The sequence below is a fragment of the Littorina saxatilis genome, linkage group LG6 (assembly GCF_037325665.1).
Source record: "Littorina saxatilis isolate snail1 linkage group LG6, US_GU_Lsax_2.0, whole genome shotgun sequence".
NCBI lineage: Eukaryota > Metazoa > Mollusca > Gastropoda > Littorinimorpha > Littorinidae > Littorina > Littorina saxatilis.
Genome location: NC_090250.1, coordinates 48682193 through 48706869, shown reverse-complemented (window position 1 = coordinate 48706869; position 24677 = coordinate 48682193). Strand labels below are relative to the sequence as shown.

The window sequence follows — 24677 nt, the reverse complement described above, 5'->3', positions numbered from 1 at the left end:
GGACACACACACTCAACAGAGAGACTGAGGCGGTATATAACACAAACACTCAACAGAACAAGGCGGTATGACACACACACTCAACAGAACAAGGCGGTAGGACACACACACTCAACAGAACAAGGCGGTAGGACACACACACTCAACAAAACAAGGCGGTATAGGACACACACACTTTGTAGAGAGACTGAGGCGGCATAACACAAACATTTAACAGAACAAAGGGGTATGACACACATATTCAACAGAACAAGGCGGTATGACACATACAATCTGTAGGGAGACTGAGGCGCGGTCTAACACAAACACTAAACAGAACAAGGCGGTATGACTGTGACAAACACACTCGACAGAACAAGGCGGTATGACACACACACTCAACAGAACAAGGCGGTATGACACACACACACTCTGCAGAGAGACTGAGGCGGTCTAACACACACACTCAACAGAACAAGGCGATATGACACACACACTCTACAGAGAGATTGAGGCGGTATAACACACACACTCAACAGAACAAGGCGGTATGACACACACACACACACTCAACAGAACAAGGCGGTATGACACTAACACACTCAACAGAGAGACTGAGGTGGTCTAACACAAACACTCAACAGAACAAGGCGGTATATGACACACACACTCTACAGAGAGACTGAGGAGGTATAACACACACACTCAACAGAACAAGGCGATATATGACACACACACTCAACAGAGAGACTGAGGCGGTCTAACACAAACACTCAACAGAACAAGGCATATCTCATATTTTCAATAACATGAAAGTATGAGAACAAACACTCAACAGAACATGGCGGAATGACACAACACTCAACAGAGAGACTAAGGCGGTCTAACACACACACTCAACAGCTGAACAAGGCAGTATGACACACACTCTGCAGAGAGACTGAGGCGGTCTAATAACACACACACTCAACAGAACAAGGCGATATATGACACACACACTCAACAGAGAGACTGAGGCGGTCTAACACAAACACTCAACAGAACAAGGCATATCTCATATTTTCAATAACATGAAAGTATGAGAACAAACACTCAACAGAACATGGCGGAATGACACAACACTCAACAGAGAGACTAAGGCGGTCTAACACACACACTCAACAGCTGAACAAGGCAGTATGACACACACTCTGCAGAGAGACTGTGGCGGTCTAACACAAACACTCAACAGAAAAAGGCGGTATGACACACACACTCAACAGAACATGGCGGTATGACACACACACTCAACAGAACAAGGCGGTATGACACACACACTCAATAGAACAAGGCGGTATGACACTCACAATCTCTAGAGAGACTGAGGCGGTATAACACAAACTCTAAACAGAACAAGGCAGTATAGCACAAACACTCAACAGAACATTAAGGCGGTATGACACACACACTCAACAAAACAAGGCGGTATGACACACATACTCAACAAAACAAGGCGGTATGACACACACACTCAACAAAACAAGGCGGTATGACACACATACTCAACAGAACATGGCGGTATGACACACACACTCAACAGAACAAGTCGGTATGACACACACACTCAACAGAGAGACGGAGGCGGTCTAACACAAACACTCAAGTTAGAACGAGTAATTACAATTAACAATTGTGGAGATTTCTTTGCTGATGTCTTTTAATTTTTAATTTTGTAAAACAAATTTGTTTTACCACAGTTGCATTCAGTCTGCTACAAGTATGAGCACAACCCTTTATTTTTTTATTTTTTTATTTTCTTTTCTTATTTCTTCAAGGTATTGAAGGTATTTTTCTTTTCTTAATCAAATTCTCATATTTTCAAGAACATGATAGATAAATAAACGAATATAATATTCTAAGAAAAATTAAATTAAAAAAAATCCTACCATTAATTTACTCTTTTAGAGAGACTGAGGCGGTCTAACACAAATATTCAACAGAACAAGGCAGTAGAAAACAAACACTCAACAGAACAAGGCGGTATGACACACACTCTGTAGAAAGACTTGGGATACAATCTTTTTTTATTTTTTTTTCTCACTCAATCATGTAGGGTTAGGGTTAGGGTTAGGGTTAGGGTTAGGGTTAGGTTTAACTTTTTTTCGTTTTTATTTTCCTTTTTTTTTTCTTTTTTAAATGCGAGGAGCATCCTTCTTCATAGTTTGTTTTCTTTTCTTAATAAAATTCTGATATTTTTAAGTACATGGTAAATAAACAAATATCATTACAATCACTAGTAAAATGTCAAAAATCATACCATAAATGGACTTTTAAGGTTTAACTCCCATTACAGACCTATGAAGAAGGATGCTTCCCGCTTTTACGAAAGAAAAAAACCCAAGTAAAACTTAACATAACCCTAATTCTAACCCTAACCCTAACCCTAACCCTGCATGCAACTGAGAAAAAAAATAAAATTCTATCCTGAGTCTTTCTACAGAGTGTGTGTGTCATACAGCCTTGTTCTGTTGAGTGTTTGTGTTAGACCGCCTCAGTCTCTCTAAGAGAGTAAATTGATGGTATGATTTTATTTAATTTTTAATTTTTATTTAAATGTTATATGATTAATATTATATTCGTTTATCTATCATGTTATTGAAAATATTAGAATTTGATTAAGAAAAGAAAAATACCTAATGTTTGTGTTCTACCGCCTTGTTTTGTTGAGTGTTTTTGTTAAATTGCCTCAGTCTGTAAGAAAGTAAATTAATTTAAGTACTGAATTTTTTTCTTTATTTAAATGTTATGATTTATATGATATCGGTTTATCTATCATGTTAATGAAAATAGGAGAATTTGATTAAGAAAAGAAAAATACCTATGAAGAAGGAGAAAGAGTAAACAATCAGGGTTGTACTCATACTTGTAGCAGACTGAATGCAACTGAGATAGACAAACAACATGAACAAAATTAAAAATTAAACAAAATCAGGAAAAAAATTCCCACGATTGTAACTTGTTATTACTCGTTCAGTTGAGTGTTTGTGTTAGACCGCCTCAGTCTCTCAGTTCAGTGTGTGTGTGTCATACCCCCTTGTTCTGTTGAATGTGTGTGTCATACAGTCTTGTTCTGTTGAATGATTGTGTTAGACCGCCTCAGTCTCTCTACAAAGTGTGTGTGTCCTACCGCCTTGTCTCTCTGTTGAGTTTGTTTGTCAAACCGCCTTGTTCTGTTGAGTTTGTTTGTCAAACCGCCTTGTTCTGTTGAGTTTGTTTGTCAAACCGCCTTGTTCTGTTGAGTTTGTTTGTCAAACGGCCTTGTTCTGTTGAGTGTTTGTGTTAGACCGCCTCAGTCTCTCTGTAGAGTGTGTCACAGTCATACCGCCTTGTTCTGTTGAGTGTGTGTGTCTTTCCGCCTTGTTCTGTAGTGTTTGTGTTAGACTGCCTCAGTCTCTCTGTTGAGTGTGTGTGTCATACAACCATGTTCTGTTGAGTGTTAATGTGTTATTCCGCCTTGTTCTGTTGAGTGTTTTTATGTTAGACTGCGCGCCTTGTTCTGTTGAGAGTGTGTGTGTCATAGGCCTACTGCCTTGTTCTGTTGAGTGTGTGTTTTATATCGCCTTGTTCTGTTGAGTGTGTGTGTGTGTCATACCGCCTTGTTCTGTTGAGTGTTTGTGTTATACCGCCTCAGTCTCTCTACAGATTGTGTGTGTCATACCGCCTTGTTCTGTTGAATGTTAATGCTATACTGCCTCAGTTAATCTACAGATTGTGTATGTCATACCGCCTTGTTCAATTGAATGTTTGTGTTATACCGCCTCGGTCTCTCTACAGATTATGTGTGTCATACCACCTTGTTCTGTTGAGTGTTTGTGTTATACCACCTTGTTCTGTTGAATGTTTATGTTATACCGCCTCAGTCTCTCTACAGATTGTGTGTGTCATACCGCCTTGTTCAATTGAATGTTTATGTTATACCGCCTCGGTCTCTCTACAGATTGTGTGTGTCATACCGCCTTGTTCAATTGAATGTTTATGTTATACCGCCTCAGTCTCTCTACAGATTGTGTGTGTCATACCGCCTTGTTCTGTTGAGTTGGTTTGTGTTATACCGCTTTGTTCTGTTGAATGTTTATGTTATACCGCCTCAGTCTTGCTACAGATTGTGTGTGTCATACAGCCTTGTTCTGTTGAGTGTTTGTGTTATACCGCCTTGTTCTGTTGAGTGTTTGTGTTATACCACCTTGTTCTGTTGAGTGTTTGTGTTATACCACCTTGTTCTGTTGAATGTTTATGTTATACCGCCTCAGTCTCTCTACAGATTGTGTGTGTCATACCGCCTTGTTCTGTTGAGTGTTTGTGTTATACCGCCTTGTTCTGTTGAGTGTTTTTGTTATACCGCCTTAATTGTTCCCTGTTAAGTGTTTGTGTCACACCGCCTTGTTCTGTTGTGTGTTTGTGTTATACCGCCTTGTTCTGTTGAATGTTTATGTTATACCGCCTTAGTCTCTCTACATATTGTGTGTGTCATACAGCCTGGTTCTGTTGAATGTGTGTTTTATACCGCCTTATTCTGAAGTCTGCAGGGGAGTGTGTGTGTTATGGCGCCTGGTTCTGCTGAGTGTTTGTGTTATACCGCCTTGCTATGCTTAAGTGTGTGTGTGTTACCACCATATACCAAACACTGACTCATGGCACATATGTAAATATAGACCACTGCTTGCCATTTTGCCGTAGTAACGTAGAATTTATTTATGGGACAACCAACTAACATCCCATTTACCAGACTAAAGTCCTTTTTGTTGTTAGTAGGTTTGCCTCAATTTAGGAAAGCAATAAAAATTAAATGTAGTAGAACCAACTTGGCGGTTAGTTCCGTGTTCGTAACTGAATACAAACGAACTGGCCGCAGTAGGGATTACTTGATTATGCAGACAATTGTCATTGAATCGAAAGTACATTCAAAGCTCTCACTGTGGCTCACTTCCGCTCTGACTAATTACAGAGCGACCAGTCCCGACCTAAAACTAAAGTAGGCCTATGTGCATGTAATGCTGTTGTTGTTTTAGTATCTTCACAGTATTTTCTCACATTATACTAAGTTTTGAGCCACAAATATGATAAAATAAGGGAGTTATGATGCACGTTTCGAAGCGTGCGAGTCACGAAAGTAACTTAAAAGCACGAAATCCTGTGGTTATCACTTTCACTCGCTTGTTTCAAAAATGCACCATAACTCCCTTCTTTTTCTAGGCTTCAAACACAATACAACATGCTAAAATATTGTAGAAATGCTAGAAAAAAAAAAATGTAGGCCACATGCAGATGCTTTTCGGTTTGAGTCGAACGTGGTCGCGCAGTAGTTAGTCAGATCTCTCCGTTCTGATTGGTTCAATTAATGTATATTCGCTGTGAAGGTTAACGCTCAGCATTGAGGGATCTATATACTGAGCTACAGTGAGAGTACTGGGTTTATAGACCGAGTATGTAGATGACGACAGTGAGTGTCATAAACTGACCAGTTTAATCTGACAGTGAGCGTTAACATAGCGCGACAATAAGGTGGTGTGTGTGTGTGTGTGTGTGTGTGTGTGTGTGTGTGTGTGTGTGTGTGTGTGTGAGATGTATGTGTGTATGTGTGTGTGTGAGAGAGATGTGTGTGTGTGTGTGTGTGCGTGTGTGTGTGTGTGTGTGTGTGTGTGTGTGTGTGTGTGTGCGTGTGCGTGCGTGCGTGCGTGTGGGTGGGTTTTTTTTTAAAGAAAAGTTGACAGATATCTTTGCAATGACTTTTTCATGTTATTACTATAAAGCTGAAATTGATTCATAAGACATTTGCATTTATGAGCAAACATTCTGCACTTACATGAAGAACCATTAGTTCTTAGATTGTTTTTCTTATGTTAATCTACCTTGAATATAGAAACTATGAAACAAGAGCACTATATTTAAGCGACAGTTAGATGTCTATGATTTATCTGAACATTTTGTTTTATTTTTTACATTTCAGTCTTGAGAAGATTATAATAATGTTGTAATTCTATTAAAAGATGGACAAAGGAACTATTTTGGTCGTCAATGTGATGACTTTTGTTATTTGATTGGAAAACAGTGAGAAGTTATAATGAATATTTGATAAAAAATGTTTTTTGACATTTTCCTAAAATTTCACGTTTAGGGGGTAGGGGAGAAATATCTCATCTGGTGTCGCAACAAATCCTCTCAGGAATTCCAAATGGGGCTTGAAATTATCCAAAGGCATTGTAGTTTCTAAAAAATGAAACAGAAAACCCAAATTTGTTGAAACCTTTTACTCATCAAAGTTGACAAGCTTTGCGCACTGTGAAAATGACGGTTCGCGACTATCAAGCATCACTACAGCCAACCTATCAAACATTGAACACTGTAATAGGTATTTTGTACAAGATTAATGATCAACGTAACTGTTTTGATTTCAAAAAAGTGGTTCTCTGTTCATTCATTGCAGCTGTGCATTGTTGTGATTGCACAGATAAATTTAGCGTTCGAGGGGGTACCCTTAAACAAAGGGGCATAAGTAGTAGTGGGAATGAGTTTTTTCGTGGCGAACTTGTTAAAACGTGTTCAGTAGACCCCAATGAATATCTCTAGCCTAATGAAGCTGGATCCTGAGGGGGGTGCACGGTAGGCCTAGCTGGCTTGGAGCCTATTTTAATACATAAATGTGGACCGATCTACGGTGATTTACATGAAAGTCATTGGAACGGAGCTATCTTTCAATGACCCGTGACCAGTGTCAAACAAAAACCCCGATACTAACATAATCCCAATGATTCCAACAACATAAAAATGTCCATCAAATACCCGTGTGACTTGGAATAAAGGCCGTGAAAAGTGAATGTTCGCCTAACAGGCTCGAGGTTTGCTGGTCGATGTGAATGCGTTATATATTGTGTGTAAAAAATGTTTGTTTGTCTGTCTGTCACACGGCAGAAATTAGTATGTAAAGCGCGGAGAGCACTATTAACTGTGGTTCGCGCTATATAAGCTCACCATAATAATAATAATAACAAAGAAAACAAGAGGAACAAGAGAGAAGAGGAGAAAAGAGTTGACCTACTCTGTCGACTTCGTGACACTTTTTGAGGGCATCCCCGAACTTGTTCATGCGCTGATAGGCCGCAACGCTCTCTGTTTGGAACCACATGCATTGCATCTCGTTCAGACTCTCCACCGCCGACACCCCCTCCTGCACACACACACACAATCATTATTCATAATACCATACCTTACCGAGTGTATTGGTTTTGCGGCTATATGGCTACCCATCTGCACAAAGGCATAGGATTAGTATTGGTTTTGCGGCTATATGGCTACCCATCTGCACAAAGGCATAGGATTAGTATTGGTTTTGCGGCTATATGGCTAGCCATCTGCACAAAGGCATAGGATTAGTATTGGTTTTGCGGCTATATGGCTAGCCATCTGCACAAAGGCATAGGATTAGTATTGGTTTTGCGGCTATATGGCTACCCATCTGCACAAAGGCATAGGATTAGTATTGGGGAAAAAGAGGCACATTATGTGTTTGTATACACCATACAACAACATTTTTCAGTGAGTTTTCTTCTTCCTCCTTGTTCATGGGCTGAAACTCCCACATTCATTCATGTTTTTGCACGAGTGGGTTTTTACGTGTATGACCGTTTTTACCCCGCCATTCAGGGTGTCAGCGAGTTTTCAAATGTGCAAAATATGCAAAAATGTTGTGTCAACGCTACAAGTGATGCGTGAAGAGCGGTCCTCACCCTGGTAAACTTGGAGCACATGTCACAGGCCTCCTGCAAAAGGTTGGCACGCAGCATGTACTTGGCGCACTTAGAGTTGATGTAGCGGTCAGCAGTGTCCAGCGACTGGGCCTCGTCCATTAGCCGCACCGCCTCGTCAACATCACCCCCGTGCTGAAACACAAACACTTTGTCACTTCTGTCATCAACAACACCCCCATGCTAAAACACAAACATTTAATTTTAAGATGTTTAACCATTGGATTTTCCTTCTTTGAGCCATGTAACGCCCGAGGCCAACTAAATCTCATATTAGGAGCTTGGTAGACACTATAAAAAAGAGTATGTTTGCGTGCGCTCAATCGTAAAAAATACCAGGAATTCTATGTAAAATGGATTGATACATAAATGTTATATGTTATATCTATTTTGACCAAAATAGGACCTTTTACACAGATCTCGACAGTCACTGTTCTCCTAGACAGCTAGCTAGAAGAGAAGTGTTAGTGCAGTGTACCTTGTAGATCTTGGCCTTGAGGACGTAGAGCTCAATGAGGAGGGGCGTGTGTTCCAACCCCAGGTCCACAAACTCCATGGCGCGCTGCAGCTGTCGCTTCTGGTCAAAGTGGTGCGCCAGGTAGTAGTACACCCACAGCAACGCCGTCGCTGGTTCTGCGTCCCCGCTGCCCTCTGTCAGCACAGACACACCATTGTTCTAATACAACACTACAGCAAAGGACACAAAGTATCAATAGGGATACTGCCTTCTGCAAGTTTAACCACAACACTGTTTCGTTCAAACAATGCACCAAGGTTCTACATTACCACTTCTCTCTGCCAGTGGAGTTACATTCTCACACTCAGCAAGGGTGTCGTAGCTTGAACGCTTTCAACACGATGGTGCATGTCCAACCAAAGCATTGAGCATTTCTATTCCAAATGTCTCCTTTTTAAGCAGAGCAAAGTAGGGGCACAACACACACAAACTTACTGTACTACTACTAGCAAAGCATCAGAGAATGTGATTTGCTAGCTAATGTACATGTATTTTTACTTTTAAATGCCCCTATCAGAATCACCTTCATCCCTCAATTTCCAAATCTCTTGTGATGTAAAACTACAGGCCTGCTTGCTAGCCTTTGGCATCAAACCCCACCTGCCCAAAACTCTTCCTCCAGACATGTGTAATAGTGTGGAATTCTGTACATACTGCTTTCCGACAGTGCACAAGCCCAGCCTTCCGTCCTACTCTCATACTGCTGCTAACACTACTCGTACTACGGCTAACATCGCTGCTGCTTCTTCTGTTACTGACCGGTGTATACTTCGCTGATCTGAAAACCGTGCACTCAGAACAATTTCTACTGACCTTTGTCGAAGCGGCCGGTGTCCTTGAGACAGTCGACGTAGCCCAGGGCCAGGTCCTCGATGATCTTAACCTTGTCGAGGTCAGTGTACAGGGGTCGCAGCACCACGAACAGAGGGGGCACGCCTTTCCGCAACGCATTCTGCAGAAAGCGGTCCACCTCAGTCCTGAACGTATCACCTGTACAACACACACCAAGTTAGTTCCAAGCTCTCCGCCAGCTCACAGATAGAAGTTGCATCAACATGTGCGTGTGAGAGAGTGTGTGTATAGATGGGGTAACTCAAACTGTGGCTTGGGCATGTGTCCTAATATGTCAGCTTCTTCTTCTTGTCGTTCGCTGTCAGCAAGAGAGCGAGAGAGAGAGAGAGAGAGAGAGAGAGAGAGAGAGAGTAAATTTGCAACCTACCTGTGGTGAATGTCAGAGGTAGTCGTCTCGGTGTGGTAGCACGAGGAAACTGTTCTGAAATCTCTTTGTAGAACTTCAACCGCTCATCTGGATCTTCTGAAAAGCAGTTGGAAATATCTTGATGAACTGCTGTATGAACACACACACACACACACACACACACACACACACACACACACACACACACACACCAGAGCTCCCCACAAAAGCTCTACCTAATAGATTTGCTCTCTGCGCAAACATTCTTCAGCTCAACATAATATGCCTACATCTTCAAAAATAAACAAAATTCATCAGATTATTTTTGATTCTTCGTGGTCCAACAAACAACCAATAAACACAAATCTTTTGGGAAGTAGTAGAGGAAGGAAGAGTGAAAGCGAGGGAATCGGAAGCGAGAAAGAGAGAGAGAGAGAGAGAGAGAGAGAGAGAGAGAGAGAGAGAGAGAGAGAGAGAGAGAGAGAGAGAGAGAGAGAGAGAGAGAGAGAGAGAGAGAGAGAAAGAGAGACAGAGAGAGAGCGAGAGAGAGAGAGATAAAAGGAAAGAGGTGGATCATGTTTGATCCTTTGTGGACGAAACAACATCCAATCTCCATCCTGTACACAGAAGCAGTACAGAGACCAGAATAGCCATGTTTGATTCTTTGTAGACCATATAAGTTCAATCACAAGCCTGTCGACAGAAGCAGTCAATAGAAAGGGAGATGGAAGAGAGAGTAGAAGAGAGGAAGAGACGAAGGGTAGTGAAAGGGAGATGGAAGAGAGAGTAGAAGAGAGGAAGAGACGAAGGGTAGAGAAAGGGAGAGGGAAGAGAAATGCTGAAAAGCAGTGACGGGGTGTAAAAAACTGGTACCTAAGGCCATGGATCGTTCGTAACCCCTGTAGTAGGCCCAGTTCTCAGGGTTCCTGTTGATGAGGTCTCTGTAGATGGAAGATGCTTCCATCTTGCGCCCCAGCTCCAGCTGAATCTCGGCTGGAATTAAACGTATCGTCACAATTGTTATCAGACAACAGGAAATGTATAGTCGCAATAGATCTCAGCTACAACAACAACAAAACAAAAACAACAACAACAAATGTCTAGTAAAAGTCAAATGACATCAACTGAGATGAAAACTCGGCGTACCAACCCTCACAGTCTGAAACTGTGCCAGGGACAGATAAAAGTGCTCTCACCTGTGGTTTCACTGACGCTGAGCCTGTCTACGATCTGCAGGTCGTAATGGTCGAGCTGCTGCAGGGCCTCTTGGTTCATGCCAGCGTCACGCATCACCATGTTCTGGTACAGCAGCAGCTCGCTGTGCTCGTAGTCGTGGCTTTTGGGTTGCTGAAACATCACACCATCCCCATAATTATCCTGTACAACTTTCTGACTTTTTCGTTACTTTTCTGCTTCTTTGTCTCCCTTGATGTTTCTGACTGTAATCCACCTTTTTCTGATTGTTAGTCAAGTTTGTCTCCCTTGATGTTTGTGACTGTAATCCACCTTTTTCTGATTGTTAGTCAAGTTTGTCTGTTCATTATTTTACTCAGAACGTTATCGCTACCATGATATTCATTCCAATGCAAGCGTTCTTTGTATTTCCACATTATGTATGTTCGACAGCTGAGTAAGCATACAATGAAAGCTACATGATTTAGCATACTGTCCTCGACTGCAGAAACTGTCAATCCATGATTGGACCATGGCTACAGGCCCTGTTTGTTTGTTTGTTTATTTGTTGCTTAACGTCCAGCCGACTACGCAGAGCCATATCAGGACGAGGAAGGGGGGGATGAAGGGGGCCACTTGTCAAGCGATTCCTGTTTACAAATGCACTAACCCATTACTTGTGTCCCAGCAGGCTTTAGTAAAACTAAATTAATACCTACTGGAAGATTACCAGTTTCCAGTGTGTTAAAATAGGCTTAACCTATCTACTGCTGGACTTACATCAGAACACTAACAGATTAAACTATACATGAATCGCGAGACAAGCGGCAAGAGAAGAGATTTTTGGAAAAAATACAGGTGAATGAGCAAGAAGGCAGAAAAAGGAAAAGAATTCATGAAGATACAGGCCCTGTGTCTGTGACTGTATGTACAAATACCTAGCAAAACCCCACTGACTGATCATGTTTATAGTTTCTCCCCACACCCTACCCCTGCAGCCTATCAATCTACTGACACTGACCGACTGTGTTTTGCGGAACTCCTCCAGGATGCGCAGCGCCATGCTGTAGTCCTTCAGCAGGTGGTAGGCCATGGCGTAACCGATCCATGACGCTCGCTGGCCAGGCCGCAACACAAGCAGCTGGTATCGGGTGTCCTGCACACAAAACAAACACATGGGCTTTACTCACTAGTAAAGACATCCCGTCACATCCTTTTATGAAGACCCTGGCAGACGTCAACACTGACTAAAGCCTCTTAAAAGCATGGCAAGGCAGCCAGAACAGACATACTTCTTTGAAGTATTGTCTTAATCGAATTGTGGAATAACTTTTCCATGAGGCCTGAAAAAGCAGGATTAGTTACGTCCAGCCTGTCCTTAAAACATGCCACATCATAAATTTAAATGAATTAGCAAGATGCAAGCTTAAAGAAACTGAAAACTGCATCAGAAGTAATGTGTCCGCAAACAGCGTGTGAAGTTGAGGGGAGAGTACAGATTCCCCCTTCACACGCTGTCAGAAGGATCTATTGCTAGCATCATGTGCAGACAAGGAAAAACATTCTCCCACAAAAACCAGTCCTGTAGACAAGATAACCGCTCAAACCAAGGACCAATCGCACAGCATTAATGTTACTTGTTAGGCTGATGTATAAACAACAACCAACCAAGGAAAAAAAACACCTGTCAACTGTAATAAAACCTGGTATGACTCACCAGTTGACCCCCCCCCCCCCCCCCCCCCCATTTTTATCAATTTCTAATCAGCAAAACTCTGGAAATTTCAAGTAATCATGAATGCTGATTTACTTTCTTTTCTGACAAGGACTGCTGAACTTGAGCATCAAGAAAAAGCCACTTAAAATCATTGTAAGGCAAGAAGAGCATGCAATATCTTTGTACTGCTTTGAGTATTATCCTGAATAAATTGTGGACAAAACTTCCCCATGAAATGATTTGGGAACAAAAATCCTGCATCTTCATGCCAGACATGAAGCATGTAACAATGTAAAGTGAAAACCAAACAGCCAGATTTAAGCAAAAAGAAACAATGTACTGAAAACTGCATCAGAAATAGTGAGTCCGCAAACAGCGTGTGAAGTTGAGGGGAGAGTACAGATTCCCCCTTCACAGCTGTCAGAAGGATCTATTGATAGCATCACCTGCAGCATGTACCAGACAAGGAAAAAATACTCTCACAAAAACCAGTCCTGTAGACAAGGTAAACGCCCAAACCAAGGACCAACCGCACAGAAATAATGTTACTTGTTAGGCTGATAATGATATAAAAACAACAACCAAAGAAAACGAAAAAGTATCAAATGCAATCAAACTTGCTATGATTTACCAGATGCCCATTTTTTTCTGGTTTTGTCAATTTCTAATCAGTGAAATACTGGACATTTCAAATGAACCTGAATGCCGATGAACTGTCTTTTCTGACAAGGACTGATGAACTTGAGCATCAAGTAAAAGCCTCTCAAATCATTGTAAGGCAAGAAGAGCATGTAATATCTTTGTACTGCTTTGAGTATTGTCCTGAACGAATTGTGAACAAAACCTTACCACGGAATCTGACAAGGAATATCCTACATCTTCATACCAGACATAAACCATGTTACAATGTAAAGTGAAAACTAACCAGCCACACACAAGCTAAAGAAACAATATTCTGAGAACTGCATCAGAAGTAATATGTCCGCAAACAGCGTGTGAAGTTGAGGGGAGAGTACAGATTCCCCCTTCACAGCTGTCAGAAGGATCTATTGATAGCATCATGTGCAGCATGTACCAGTGATCAGGTGTTTTTTAAAAAAGCACTTCTACCAAAAAAGTGAAAAAATAAGCACACACAAAAACCAGTCACGAAGACAAAGTTAGTGCTCAAACTAAGCAACAAATCGCACAGCAATAATGTTACTTGTTACTGTAAGGCTGATAAAATAACAACAACAACCAAGGAAAGAAACAGAAACTCACATTTTTTATTTTAAAAAAAAAGTTGTATGACTGACCAGTTGACCTTTATTTCTGGTTTTATCAATTTCTAATCAGTAAAACACTGGACATTTCAGGTGAATGTGAATGCTGATGTATTGGCTTTTCTGACAAGGACTGATGAACTGCGACATCAGGTAAAAGCCTCTTAAAACCATTGTAAGACTTTGAGTATTGTTCTGAACAAATTGTGGACAAAACTTAGCCATGAAATCTGAATTGGGAACAAAATCCCACATCTTCATGCCAGACATAAAGCATGTCACAATGTAAAGTGAAAACCAACCAGCCAGACATAAGCTAAAGAAACAATATTCTGAAAACTGCATCAGAAATAGTGTGTCCGCAAACAGCGTGTGAAGTTGAGGGGAGAGTACAGATTCCCCCTTCACAGCTGTCAGAAGGATCTATTGATAGCATCACCTGCAGCATATGTCAGCAATAGCATTAAGTATTCCATAAACCAGTTTCATACAACCTGTTAACAAAAAATATGATATGACAAACCAGTCGACCATCCACAACTTTATGTTGAAACAGAAAAATACACCACCTCTCAAATGCATGAGGATATGTTTCTGTAGTATTACCTGAATATTCTGCAGTATTATCTGAGAACAGGATTTTGATCAGCAAAATACAAATGTGCTGGAAATTTCAAGACAATGTGAATGCAGCCAAGTACAGTGTTCACGGAGGTTACCACTTGTGACGAAAAGGTAAGCGTCCTATTATTAAGACGTGTACTTACCCTGTATCCTTCGAGGTCACGCATCTGTACTTGCAGCAGGGACAGGTCTCGCAGGATCTGCAGGTTGTCCTGCAACAGTCAATATTTGGCTGACTTGATTGCACATTACACCTTATTAGGCCAAAAAAAAAAAAAGGTCTGTTTATGGTAACATAGGGTGAAAAAATAGGGTCGGTAGGTCGGCTTTTTTTTCAATTTTTTTTTTTTTCCTCCCCTCTCTATGATGTTTCACAGTTCATTTCTTCTCATCAATCCCTGTTTTTGCCTGTTGAAAAACGTTAATGATACTAAAACTCGCTGGATAGGTACTGATAATTTTCACCCCATCCTTTTCATGACAACACTTATCAAGCTTTACAGCTAGCGGGTGGCGAACACCACTGCGTGCATCCATTTTGAAAGGAAGTAACACGAGTGACGACCCTTTACTCCTAACAGTACTTTGAGCTTATCTCCCTTCTGCAAACAGCTCTATTTTGGATGCGGGTTTTTTGGGTTTTTTCAGACGATCCAAAAAAAAGATTAGGGTCGGGCCTAAAAACTAGGGTCGGTCGAGTTACCGTAAACAGACATTTTTTTTTGGCCTTACACCGTTCAAAACACTTGTGCCTTTGACAGTCCCCCCATCCAATGTTCATGAAGTTCACAGTACAATTTTTGTCAATGATTTTCAGAAAGCCAGCTACTCTTTCAGCACAATTTCTATACACCATTGTTCATCTTAAATTGGTTACAAGAAATTGACTTACTTTTAAACACATAGATCTACTTCTCACTCATCACCCCAGACAAGTCATACAACGTCCCAGCAATCTGTACAACATCACCGCTTCTATGCTATATGCCCCCCCGGAAATTATTTTTTTCAAGGGTGCAATTTGGTGCAATCTGGGGCTATCTGAGCCTTAAAATTGGATTCAAACATGGCCCCAAAACTATTTTACTATAACTATGACTAGGAAAAAAAAAAAATAAATAAATAAATACAGTAAAACCTGTCTCTAACGGACACCCTTGGGGAATGGTAATAGTGTCCCTATTAGACAGGTGTCCCTTCTTCACAGGTGGAGGGGCCGGGGCAATATTTTACAAAGAGCACGTAAAATGAACAAGACACTTTTTGTCAGTCCTGTAGTATGTATTTATTGGATTGAACATGAGACTCACTGAAAATGTGAGTAAACAAATGATACATGTAGTAAACAACAACAACACACACCCCCCCCCCCCCCCCCCACCTACCCTACACACACTGTGCATTCAAACTTACGCAAGTCAGACGTCACAAAGCTAAAAATAGCTGACTCTTCATCAGTCATTCAACGGGAAATTCTGCAGTGTGTCTCGACCAAATTGGGTCAGCTCTTGTTTCATGCAGTTTTTCTAGTCTCAGCATAAATGCATGGAACAGAAATTTAGCTGTGTTAAATATTGTTTCCTTCGAACGATTGCTTACAAAGAGAGAGAGATCGAGTCAGAGATTAGTAGGAGGGGGGAAGGGGGGAGTGGTAAATGATAAATGGTTGCATTCTTACTCGATCTTGCAGTACAAAACCACTCCCATACCACGTTGTTCAGGTCTTCATATTGCGTTTTCCGACGTTTCACAGTTTTTTGGTCGATTCGCGCACCTGACTCCCACTCCTTCATCACGTCTTCTTTTTCCGATTTGATCCTCGCGATCTGTGTTTTACCACATCCCATCTCCTTCGCCACATCTCGGCATGATTGGCCGCTATCTAGTTTTTTCAAGGCAGCGACACGCTGCTCTAAAGTCAACGCTTTTCTTTTTCCTGCTGGAGATTCCATTTTCAAACACAGTAGTCTAATGCGGAAAAGCGAAAGTGAGCGAAGCGAAAGTGAGTGAGCAAAAGTGGGTCTCCATCTAAACAAGCCACTGATTGGTCAGAAAAGGGACAGGACAACCAATCAACAACCATTTGTGCTACGGCTACGGCTGCCGAGCACTGACTGCATAACAGTCGAGTTTTCGAAGTTGCGTTTTTATGTACGTTGTGTCCGTTTGTGACAGTGTTTACACTTCCTACGGTCCGAAAAATCGTGTCCGCGTCCGTAAGTGGCAGGTGTCCGCCCGTTAAAGGTTAGTTATTGTTGAAATCGTGTTCGTGCCATGATAAACTGTCCGTATGTAGCAGGTGGCCGTTACAACAAGGGTCCGCTAGACTCAGGTTTTACTGTAAATAAAAAATTTAAAAAAAAGGAACAATACGGAAAATAAAAAAAAATACGGTTTATTTTTTTCAAAAATATGGAAAATACGGAGAATTTTCATGCCTGAAGTTGACCCATGTGCTTCAAATTCAATCAATCATGAACTGCATCGCAGATTGGACTTTTTGTTGTGTGGTCTTCAGATAAAGGAGTGGATGAACAGTTAGCTGTCAGAATTGTACCGGGCAGGGCTATTTTGAGAGCAGGTTAGACACAACATTTCTCTCTCACGCGCAGTCACCATTGTTCTGCTTACAACATTTTACTGAAAGCTATTTGTCCACGTACACCAGGCCTGAAAGTGGCGAGTATTTTACTCGCCATGGTGAGTAGAAACATGTAAATGGCGAGTAGAAATGTTCATCTACTTGCCAAATGCGAGTAAAGTTGCTGAAACAAATGGTTCCTTCGGCAAGTAAAGTTTGCTCTCTGGCTAGTAAATTTTCAGAATCACTAGCCAAAGGCGAGTACACCATTTGTTAGACTTTCAGGGCTGTACACACTGTTCCCTGTCATACAAACTCCCTCTCTACTGTGTACTGTCAAGCAGCACGCTATGATGTATTATGCAGGGTCTGACCTTGTCCCACTTGAGGGCGTTCCTGTAGCACTTGATGGCCTCCTCGTACTTGCGGTCTGATCGCTGCAGCAAGCCATACACGTGCCAACCTGACACGTGGTTAAGGAGAATTCAAACGTTCATGATTTACACAGAGCTGCCCACCTGCAACTTTTGTTTGTTTATTTGTTGCTTAACGTCCAGCCGACTACGCAGAGCCATATCAGGACGAGGAAGGGGGGGATGAAGGGGGCCACTTGTCAAGCGATTCCTGTTTACAAATGCACTAACCCATTACTTGTGTCCCAGCAGGCTTTAGTAAAACTAAATTAATACCTACTGGAAGATTACCAGTTTCCAGTATGTTAAAATAGGCTTAACCTATCTACTGCTGGACTTACATCAGAACACTAACAGATTAAACTATACATGAATCGCGAGACAAGCGGCAAGAGAAGAGATTTTTGGAAAAAATACAGGTGAATGAGCAAGAAGGCAGAAAAAAGAAAAGAATTCATGAAGAAAAAGAGAGCATGACAGGAAAGAGGAACCAAAAATCTACCTAACAGCAAACTAGAAAGCTCCTGCGGTTCCAAAAACAGGAGGGGCCTTTAATTTCATAACCGCAGTGCCCCACTGCGGGACCACCTGCAACTGCACTTTTTAGTAGCCTCAGGACAACATTATTCTTTCTTTATTTGGTGTTTAACGTCGTTTTCAACCACGAAGGTTATATCGCGACGGGGAAAGGGGGGAGATGGGATAGAGCCACTTGTCAATTGTTTCTTGTTCACAAAAGCACTAATCAAAAATTTGCTCCAGGGGCTTGCAACGTAGTACAATGTATTACCTTACTGGGAGAATGCAAGTTTCCAGTACAAAGGACTTAACATTTCTTACATACTGCTTGACTAAAATCTTTACAAAAATTGACTATATTCTATACAAGAAACACTTAACAAGGGTAAAAGGAGAAACAGAATCCGTTAGTCGCCTCTTACGACATGCTGGGGAGCATCGGGTAAATTCTTCCCCCTAACCCGCGGGGGGTAGGACAAAATTAGTAGCATTTCTTTTTGAAACACACGCCATATGTACCATCACACATACATGTACCGGTACTTTGTTTGCGTTGAGAAATAGAGGATATGAAAGGGTGGAGATAAGGGGATTCTAATTCTGTTTCATCTAAAGTAAAAGACAGTTTGGAATAATACTTTAGATCAAAAATATTAAGAATGACTGCCAATTTAAGAACACATAAGATGTATTTGAACAATAAGCTCATTGCAGATCAGTAAGTACACATATCATATTCATAGCTTCTGCAGCAACACGTAGGTTAGTTATCACTGCTTCACCAAGCACATGATTTGAATTTTGTTAAGAACATGCACATGCAAGTATTCAACCCTAATAACTTATTTCAGTGTATTTAGGTCTGCATGACAGTTGACACACAGAAAGAAAGGTAAAGGCACCAATGTGACAGTCGGCACACCGTATCACACATTTTTTCATGTGTCTTTATTTTTCTGGAAGTGACTTCAACTTCCATTTATGCAGCATACTGAGCTTCAAGTAACGCTCACCAAACGGGAACATCCTAGGTGATCTACGTAAAGAGCGAGCAATTTTCAAAGAATTTATTTTTGCGTGGTTTATCTTACCCCTGAGCCATCGTGAACCCGTGTGATCCAGTTTCCCTTTTTGGCTCACGTAAGTGTAGCCTATGCGATCGTAACTTTGTCTGTCTGTGCGTTTGTGCGTGTGTGTGTGTGTGTGTGTGTGTTTGTGCGTGCGTGTGTGTGTATGTCTGTGGTAGAAACTCTAACATTTGAAGACGTCACATTACATTGACGTCACATTATGACGTAAGAGGGTTAGACGTCACGCGAAGGAAGTACTGAAAGTCTCGGTCATTATTATTTTGAGCGCGCCGAGACTAGTTGGCAGTCGTGTCCTGTAAGTAGGCTACATGCAGACAGACAGATCTAGATCTAGTGTCTCGCTTTCTTGCACAGTTTCACCTATGCTCTTTCTCTGTGTGTGTGTGTGTTTCTGTGTGTGTGTGTGTGTCTGTGTGTGTGTGTGTGTGTGTGTGTGTGTGTGTGTGTGTGTGTGTGTGTGTGTGTGTGTGTGTGTGTGTGTGTGTGTGTGTGTGTGACGGAGTGATTGAGTTTGTGTTACTGTTGTCGATTTCTTACGTGAGCCTTGAAAGCTTCGCCTCTTGTTCACAATGCAGTCGTCAGTTTGTAATTTGAATGCGGCTCTCTGTGAGCTTATCTGCAATAGCACGTTATTATGTACCTCTGACTTTTCATGAAACAAACGAATGTGGTTCATAAGAACTCTAGCGATGGCTTTTGACTGCCTATAAACCGCCGTCTGCTACGAAAACCACGACCTTGCGTGACCCTGCTTCCGGGCTTTTCTTTTTTCAAACTTTCAAAACTTCGAATTGTACTGATCTTGTCTTGATGAATTTTTTTTTTAATGATTTAATAATGTGTGACAAGCTGTCAATTTATTATTTAGATTTTAAAAGTTAGGTCTAGCGCCAAAACGCACCACGGTCCGATTCATTCTGATAATCATCGTTCCACGGCTATCGCCAGTTGAAGGGAAGTAACTCATTTTTGACCTGAGTTCAGGATGGGTCCGATTGTGATGGAGACAATCTGAAAAATTAATTCTTTGAAAATTGCTCGCTCTTTACGTAGGGCACCTAGGATGTTCCCGTTCGGTGAGTGTTCAAATGGAAGGGTGTTTGTAGTGTGTGTAAAAGCCTGACAGTATCTGTGATGGTTTACGGGAGGCTTACTGTGCCTTTAACCCCCACCCCCCTCCCAAATAAAAAAAAACAATTTCCGTGTTTGCTTGTCAAACACTTACATGCATGCCATAGCTGTATGCAAAAAAATTAAAATGAATTCCCTTTTCTGTCGTACACAATCCAAGATGCCACCAAGGGCAAACAGACTCTTAGTTGGTGGATATACAGCAAGTTGTTGCAAGCCAATTCCAGCACAAAGAATAATGAAAACCCTGACCCTGAGGAAAATCACCATCAATCAAGGATACACACATGACTTTTGAGGTCATTCCGTAAACCTCGGCGGACATAATCATATGCCTCTTCTTTTCGACCCAGGCAATTTAAGGTCAACCCTTTCATCGCAAGGGTTTCTGCAACAACGAAAAGATCATCTTTAAAAATGTAAACAAACATGTGCAAAAATATATTCACATATATATATATCAGAAATATCTTTCGTTTTCTAGCAACAAGGCCAATATTAACCTTTAGCACGCCAGCGGCGATTTTTGTCGCCCAGCCATTCTCCCCCCTTTGCCAGCCAGCGGCGATTTGCGTCGCCAGCACAAGGCTTGTCTCGTTCGTATTTGCATACGAGAATAACGGTATTTTTAACGGCACTTGAGCCAAAGCGAGGCTCACTTCCTTCTGTTATCTCGTCGTGTCGATTGCGCTGCATTTGAGTCGGTTTCGTCGAAGTTTTCTGCTTTTGTTTTTGCATCGATAAAGTACTTTAGCGCTTTGACAAGCAAGATGGAGGATGAAGAGTTTGAAACTTTCTTTCGAGTTGTTTCTTGACAACAAAAAGTATGCGGAATTGGAACGAATTACCGAGGAAGATCTTCGCAATGAACTGTGTATCGCGGTGAAAAAAATGACAGTTTGTCAAGTGACAGTGACGGTTACGAAACGGAATTACGAAAGTGCAGATGGATACAAACAGTGGCTGGTCCAGTTTAGTGAAATGACAGGACCAGCAAACATTACCGATAATCTGACTGCGTAGCAAATGCTTGACTTGCTTGTCGAAGAGACACTGCGTAGAAACTGACTCAAATTCAGTGCAAAGGAAGCCAGTGACAAGACGTAAAAAGTTTGCGTGTTCGAAAATGGCGACCTGTGGATCTAGTAGAGATCAAAGCTTTTCTCTGCTTGTTGTTGCTAACCGAACTAATAAGAAAATCGTCCCATGACATGCACTGGTCCACAAATATACTTATTTAGATACCAGGATCAGGAAGTTGAATGGTCAACATGATTACCTGATCAAAGGAGTTTCAGCAGACATAGACGGGTTAGTTTCACAAAATTCCACGGACTAGCCAACACAACCCCTTTTAATTTTATTTGTATTTATGCTAAGAAAATAAATAATGCATGCAAACAAAAATATGTTCATGTTAAATATAACCCCATCACAACCACAAAGTTTCATGCTTATTAGTGCATTTTCAAAGAAGTTGTAAGTGTTGAAAGTTACTAGTTAGTGGGTGTTATTCTTAGTATACGTAAGCAAAATAATGTGGCTACAGGGGAAGTAATGCTGGCTGGAATCTGGAGTGCTAAGGCCAAAAAAAAAAATGTGTCTGTTTAGGGTAACCCGACCGACCCTATCGATTTGGCGCCGACCCAAAAACTTTTTTTTATTTCAAAAAAAACAAGAAAAAAAAAGAGGTAAAAATGCTAAAAAGAGACATTTGGCGTTTCTTTCTCTCCCTTTCTCTCTGTTTTATTTATACGTTAGTTTTGAAACATGTATTCATCAAATATAAGAAGTGAATGTTCAGCCAACATAGCATTTACCAAAAAAAAAAAAAAAAAAAAAAAAAAACCCTACCTACCTACCGACCCTACTTTTTTTGGTCATGTTACCCTAAACAGACAATTTTTTTTTTTTGGCCTAAAGGTTAACTCTTAACACTACAAGTACCACAGGTAGATACACATATAACAAACTATACATGTACATTTATGATATCATAAAGTAGCATTTGCTTGTGGGTAATTTACTGGTTAAGCAATAATCTAACAAAGTTTTAAAGAAACATAATTTTCCAGAACCATAAAACCAAGAAAAAAATGACTGCAATGAATAAAAATATTAACATGCACGACAACAAAAAATATACCATAAATTCATATCTTCCATAAAAAGAAAGAAATAATATTTACAAGCTACAAACAACAACACATCACTGAAGTAACCATTTCAGTATGTATCTAGGTTAAACTTTTGTCTACATTTAACAAAATGTGTTAAGCATATTTGCCGCTACTTACCCCCATGCTCAGAGAACTTGGGGTTGCTCAAAATCTGCTTTGCAAATTTCAAGCCATTCTTGTACTGTTTCTGCTCATAGCATTTCTGAAACAAAAGAACACTGTGTTAGATTCAGAAAACCTATTTCCCCCCTCAGAAAGCAGATTGTATAAGAAAGAGACCAAAAAGCAAATAGATTGTATAAGGACAAAAAAAAAATTGTCTGTTTCTGGTAACATGGCTAAAAAAAAATAGGGTAGGTAGGTAGGGATCTTTTTTTTTTTGCCCCCAAATGTAGACCAATAAAACTAACTTTAAAAATCGCGCAAAGAGACTGGATTCACTGTATACATAGAGACAAGACACTCAACACATTTACAAATCTGTGACAAAGACTGAAATCGTCAGCGGACTTTCGTTTTCAATAACAATAACAATAACAGCACTTTATTGTCCATTAAAATATTACATAAAAATGGAAATTTTTCTTCGGCACACCCTGTCTGCCTGTAAACGATTATAACAACAATTGTATAGGACGACACACATAAAACATAAAACATAAAAGGGATACAATCAAATATGATATTGCACTATGTAAATTTACCCTCTCATATCACAGGAGTTGGGTTTCACAGCCGAGTAATCACATTACAAATATTTCCCACACACCTTCACATGTACACATTGTTTGTTTTTTCCCAGCCGACCAGCCTCTACGTGATGCGAGAAGAATTTAAAATGGTGACTGCAGAAGGCAGGAATGACTTTTTAAACTGGTTTTTGCGTGCCAAAGGGACCTTATAACGTTTACCTGAAGGGAGAATTTCGAAACAGGGGTTGAGAGGATGGATCGGATCACGGACAATTTTGAGAGCTTTCCGCTTAATGGCAGCTTCGTAGAGACTGGTCAGCTGTCGTTGGGGTTGCCCAACAAGCTTGCTAGCCGTCGCAACAATGCGGTGGAGTTTAGCTTTGTTTTTAACATTTGTGGTACCATACCATGTCACAATGTTAAAAGTCAGTATGCTTTCAATCAAACTGCGATACACAAGTTCCATAACACTTTGATTGACATTAAAATATTTAAGCTTCCTGAGAAGAAAAAGTCGCTGCTGAGCTTTCTTATAAACAGCATGAACATGATCACTAAAAGTCAGCTTATTGTCAATTGAAACCCCAAGATATTTGAAGGTTTCCACAAGTTCAACTTCCTTGTCGCTTATTCTCACTTTTTGGGGACCACAATTATCACTCTTTCCTCCAAAAATCATTTCTTTTGTTTTGCCTACATTCAACTGCAAGAAACTGGACTTGAACCATTCATTCAGAAGATCAACTTGGGTAAAATACTTTGACAAAGTTTCGTCGTCCTTCAGACGCCCAACGAGGGCCATGTCGTCTGCATATTTAATGAGGGCTAGAACTGGATCATTTAAAAGCATGTTGTTTGTGTAAATGGAAAAAAGGACAGGAGAGAGAACACAACCTTGTGGGGCCCCGGTGTTTAAAACAACTTCGTCTGAAAGCACAGAATGACCAAACAAACGGTTGCTGAGGCTGACACGTTGTGGCCGATCGCATAGGAACTCCCTGATCCAGAAAATCAAATTATTGTTCACATCCAACTGGACTAACCTCTGGATAAGTATATGGGGCTGAATCGTATTAAAGGCGTATTTCACACGTTTTTGTTGTTCATTTTCTCACCCTGTCCTTTACCACCAAAAAAAAAAAAACAATTTTTGAGTTTGGAAAAAAAAAGTTTAGGGTCGGTGCCGAAATTTAGGGTCGGTCGGGTGACCAGAAACAGACAATTTTTTTTTTGGCCTAAGGACAAGTCAAATGAGCATGTGACTCACTGACTGTGAATACAAAGCTTGATAAGGCCTAAACATTTTTTTTCTAAACAGCTTCCGGTTCTTCAACGGACTCTAGTTTTCCTCCGAACATAAGAACTTTTCGGTGACCCTTCAAAAAAAAAGTAATAAAAAAATGACAACTTGATTTTGCAGACTAAAGGAAAGCCGAATCTTCTCGGACATCTAGGGGACACGGCTTGCACAATAGAATCCTCCCTTTTCCTTAGGCATGGTCATCCTGAGTACAGAGGAACACACACCCCTTTTCAAGACCTCAACAAATCTGAGAAAAACAGGTATAAAATTAAAAAGGACGGAGTCAAAAATTGGGGTACATTTACAGACGTTTTAAACAGAAAAATCTGACATAAAAGAGTCTTGATAACTCACTCTTGAAAGGGAGGGAGTCTAATAAAAGCGGGTTCCACCGTACTACTAGCCTTTCCCTTTAATGTGGGAGGTCAAAAATAAAAATTGATAGAAGACTTCCTACATGTCAAAACTTTCGGACGGTCAACCAGCCAGGGGTGTGAAAAATGCGTCAGCTCT

General features: G+C 40.8%; 1 protein-coding gene across 1 annotated transcript in view; it reads right to left on the bottom strand.

Moving 5' to 3' along the window:
• The window catches only part of LOC138969415 (N-alpha-acetyltransferase 15, NatA auxiliary subunit-like), a 47270-nt gene that overhangs the window by 21088 nt on the left and 1505 nt on the right, over positions 1-24677 (bottom strand). Inside the window, exons 2-13 of the mRNA XM_070342210.1 lie at positions 22287-22371; positions 20273-20377; positions 17210-17298; positions 14398-14466; positions 11670-11804; positions 10672-10822; positions 10349-10468; positions 9497-9592; positions 9091-9267; positions 8239-8411; positions 7743-7895; positions 7055-7183 (exon numbers count right to left, since the gene is read on the bottom strand). Of these exons, the coding sequence (XP_070198311.1) occupies positions 7055-7183; positions 7743-7895; positions 8239-8411; positions 9091-9267; positions 9497-9592; positions 10349-10468; positions 10672-10822; positions 11670-11804; positions 14398-14466; positions 17210-17298; positions 20273-20377; positions 22287-22371 (1482 nt within the window). The remainder of the gene's footprint in view (positions 1-7054; positions 7184-7742; positions 7896-8238; positions 8412-9090; positions 9268-9496; positions 9593-10348; positions 10469-10671; positions 10823-11669; positions 11805-14397; positions 14467-17209; positions 17299-20272; positions 20378-22286; positions 22372-24677) is intronic.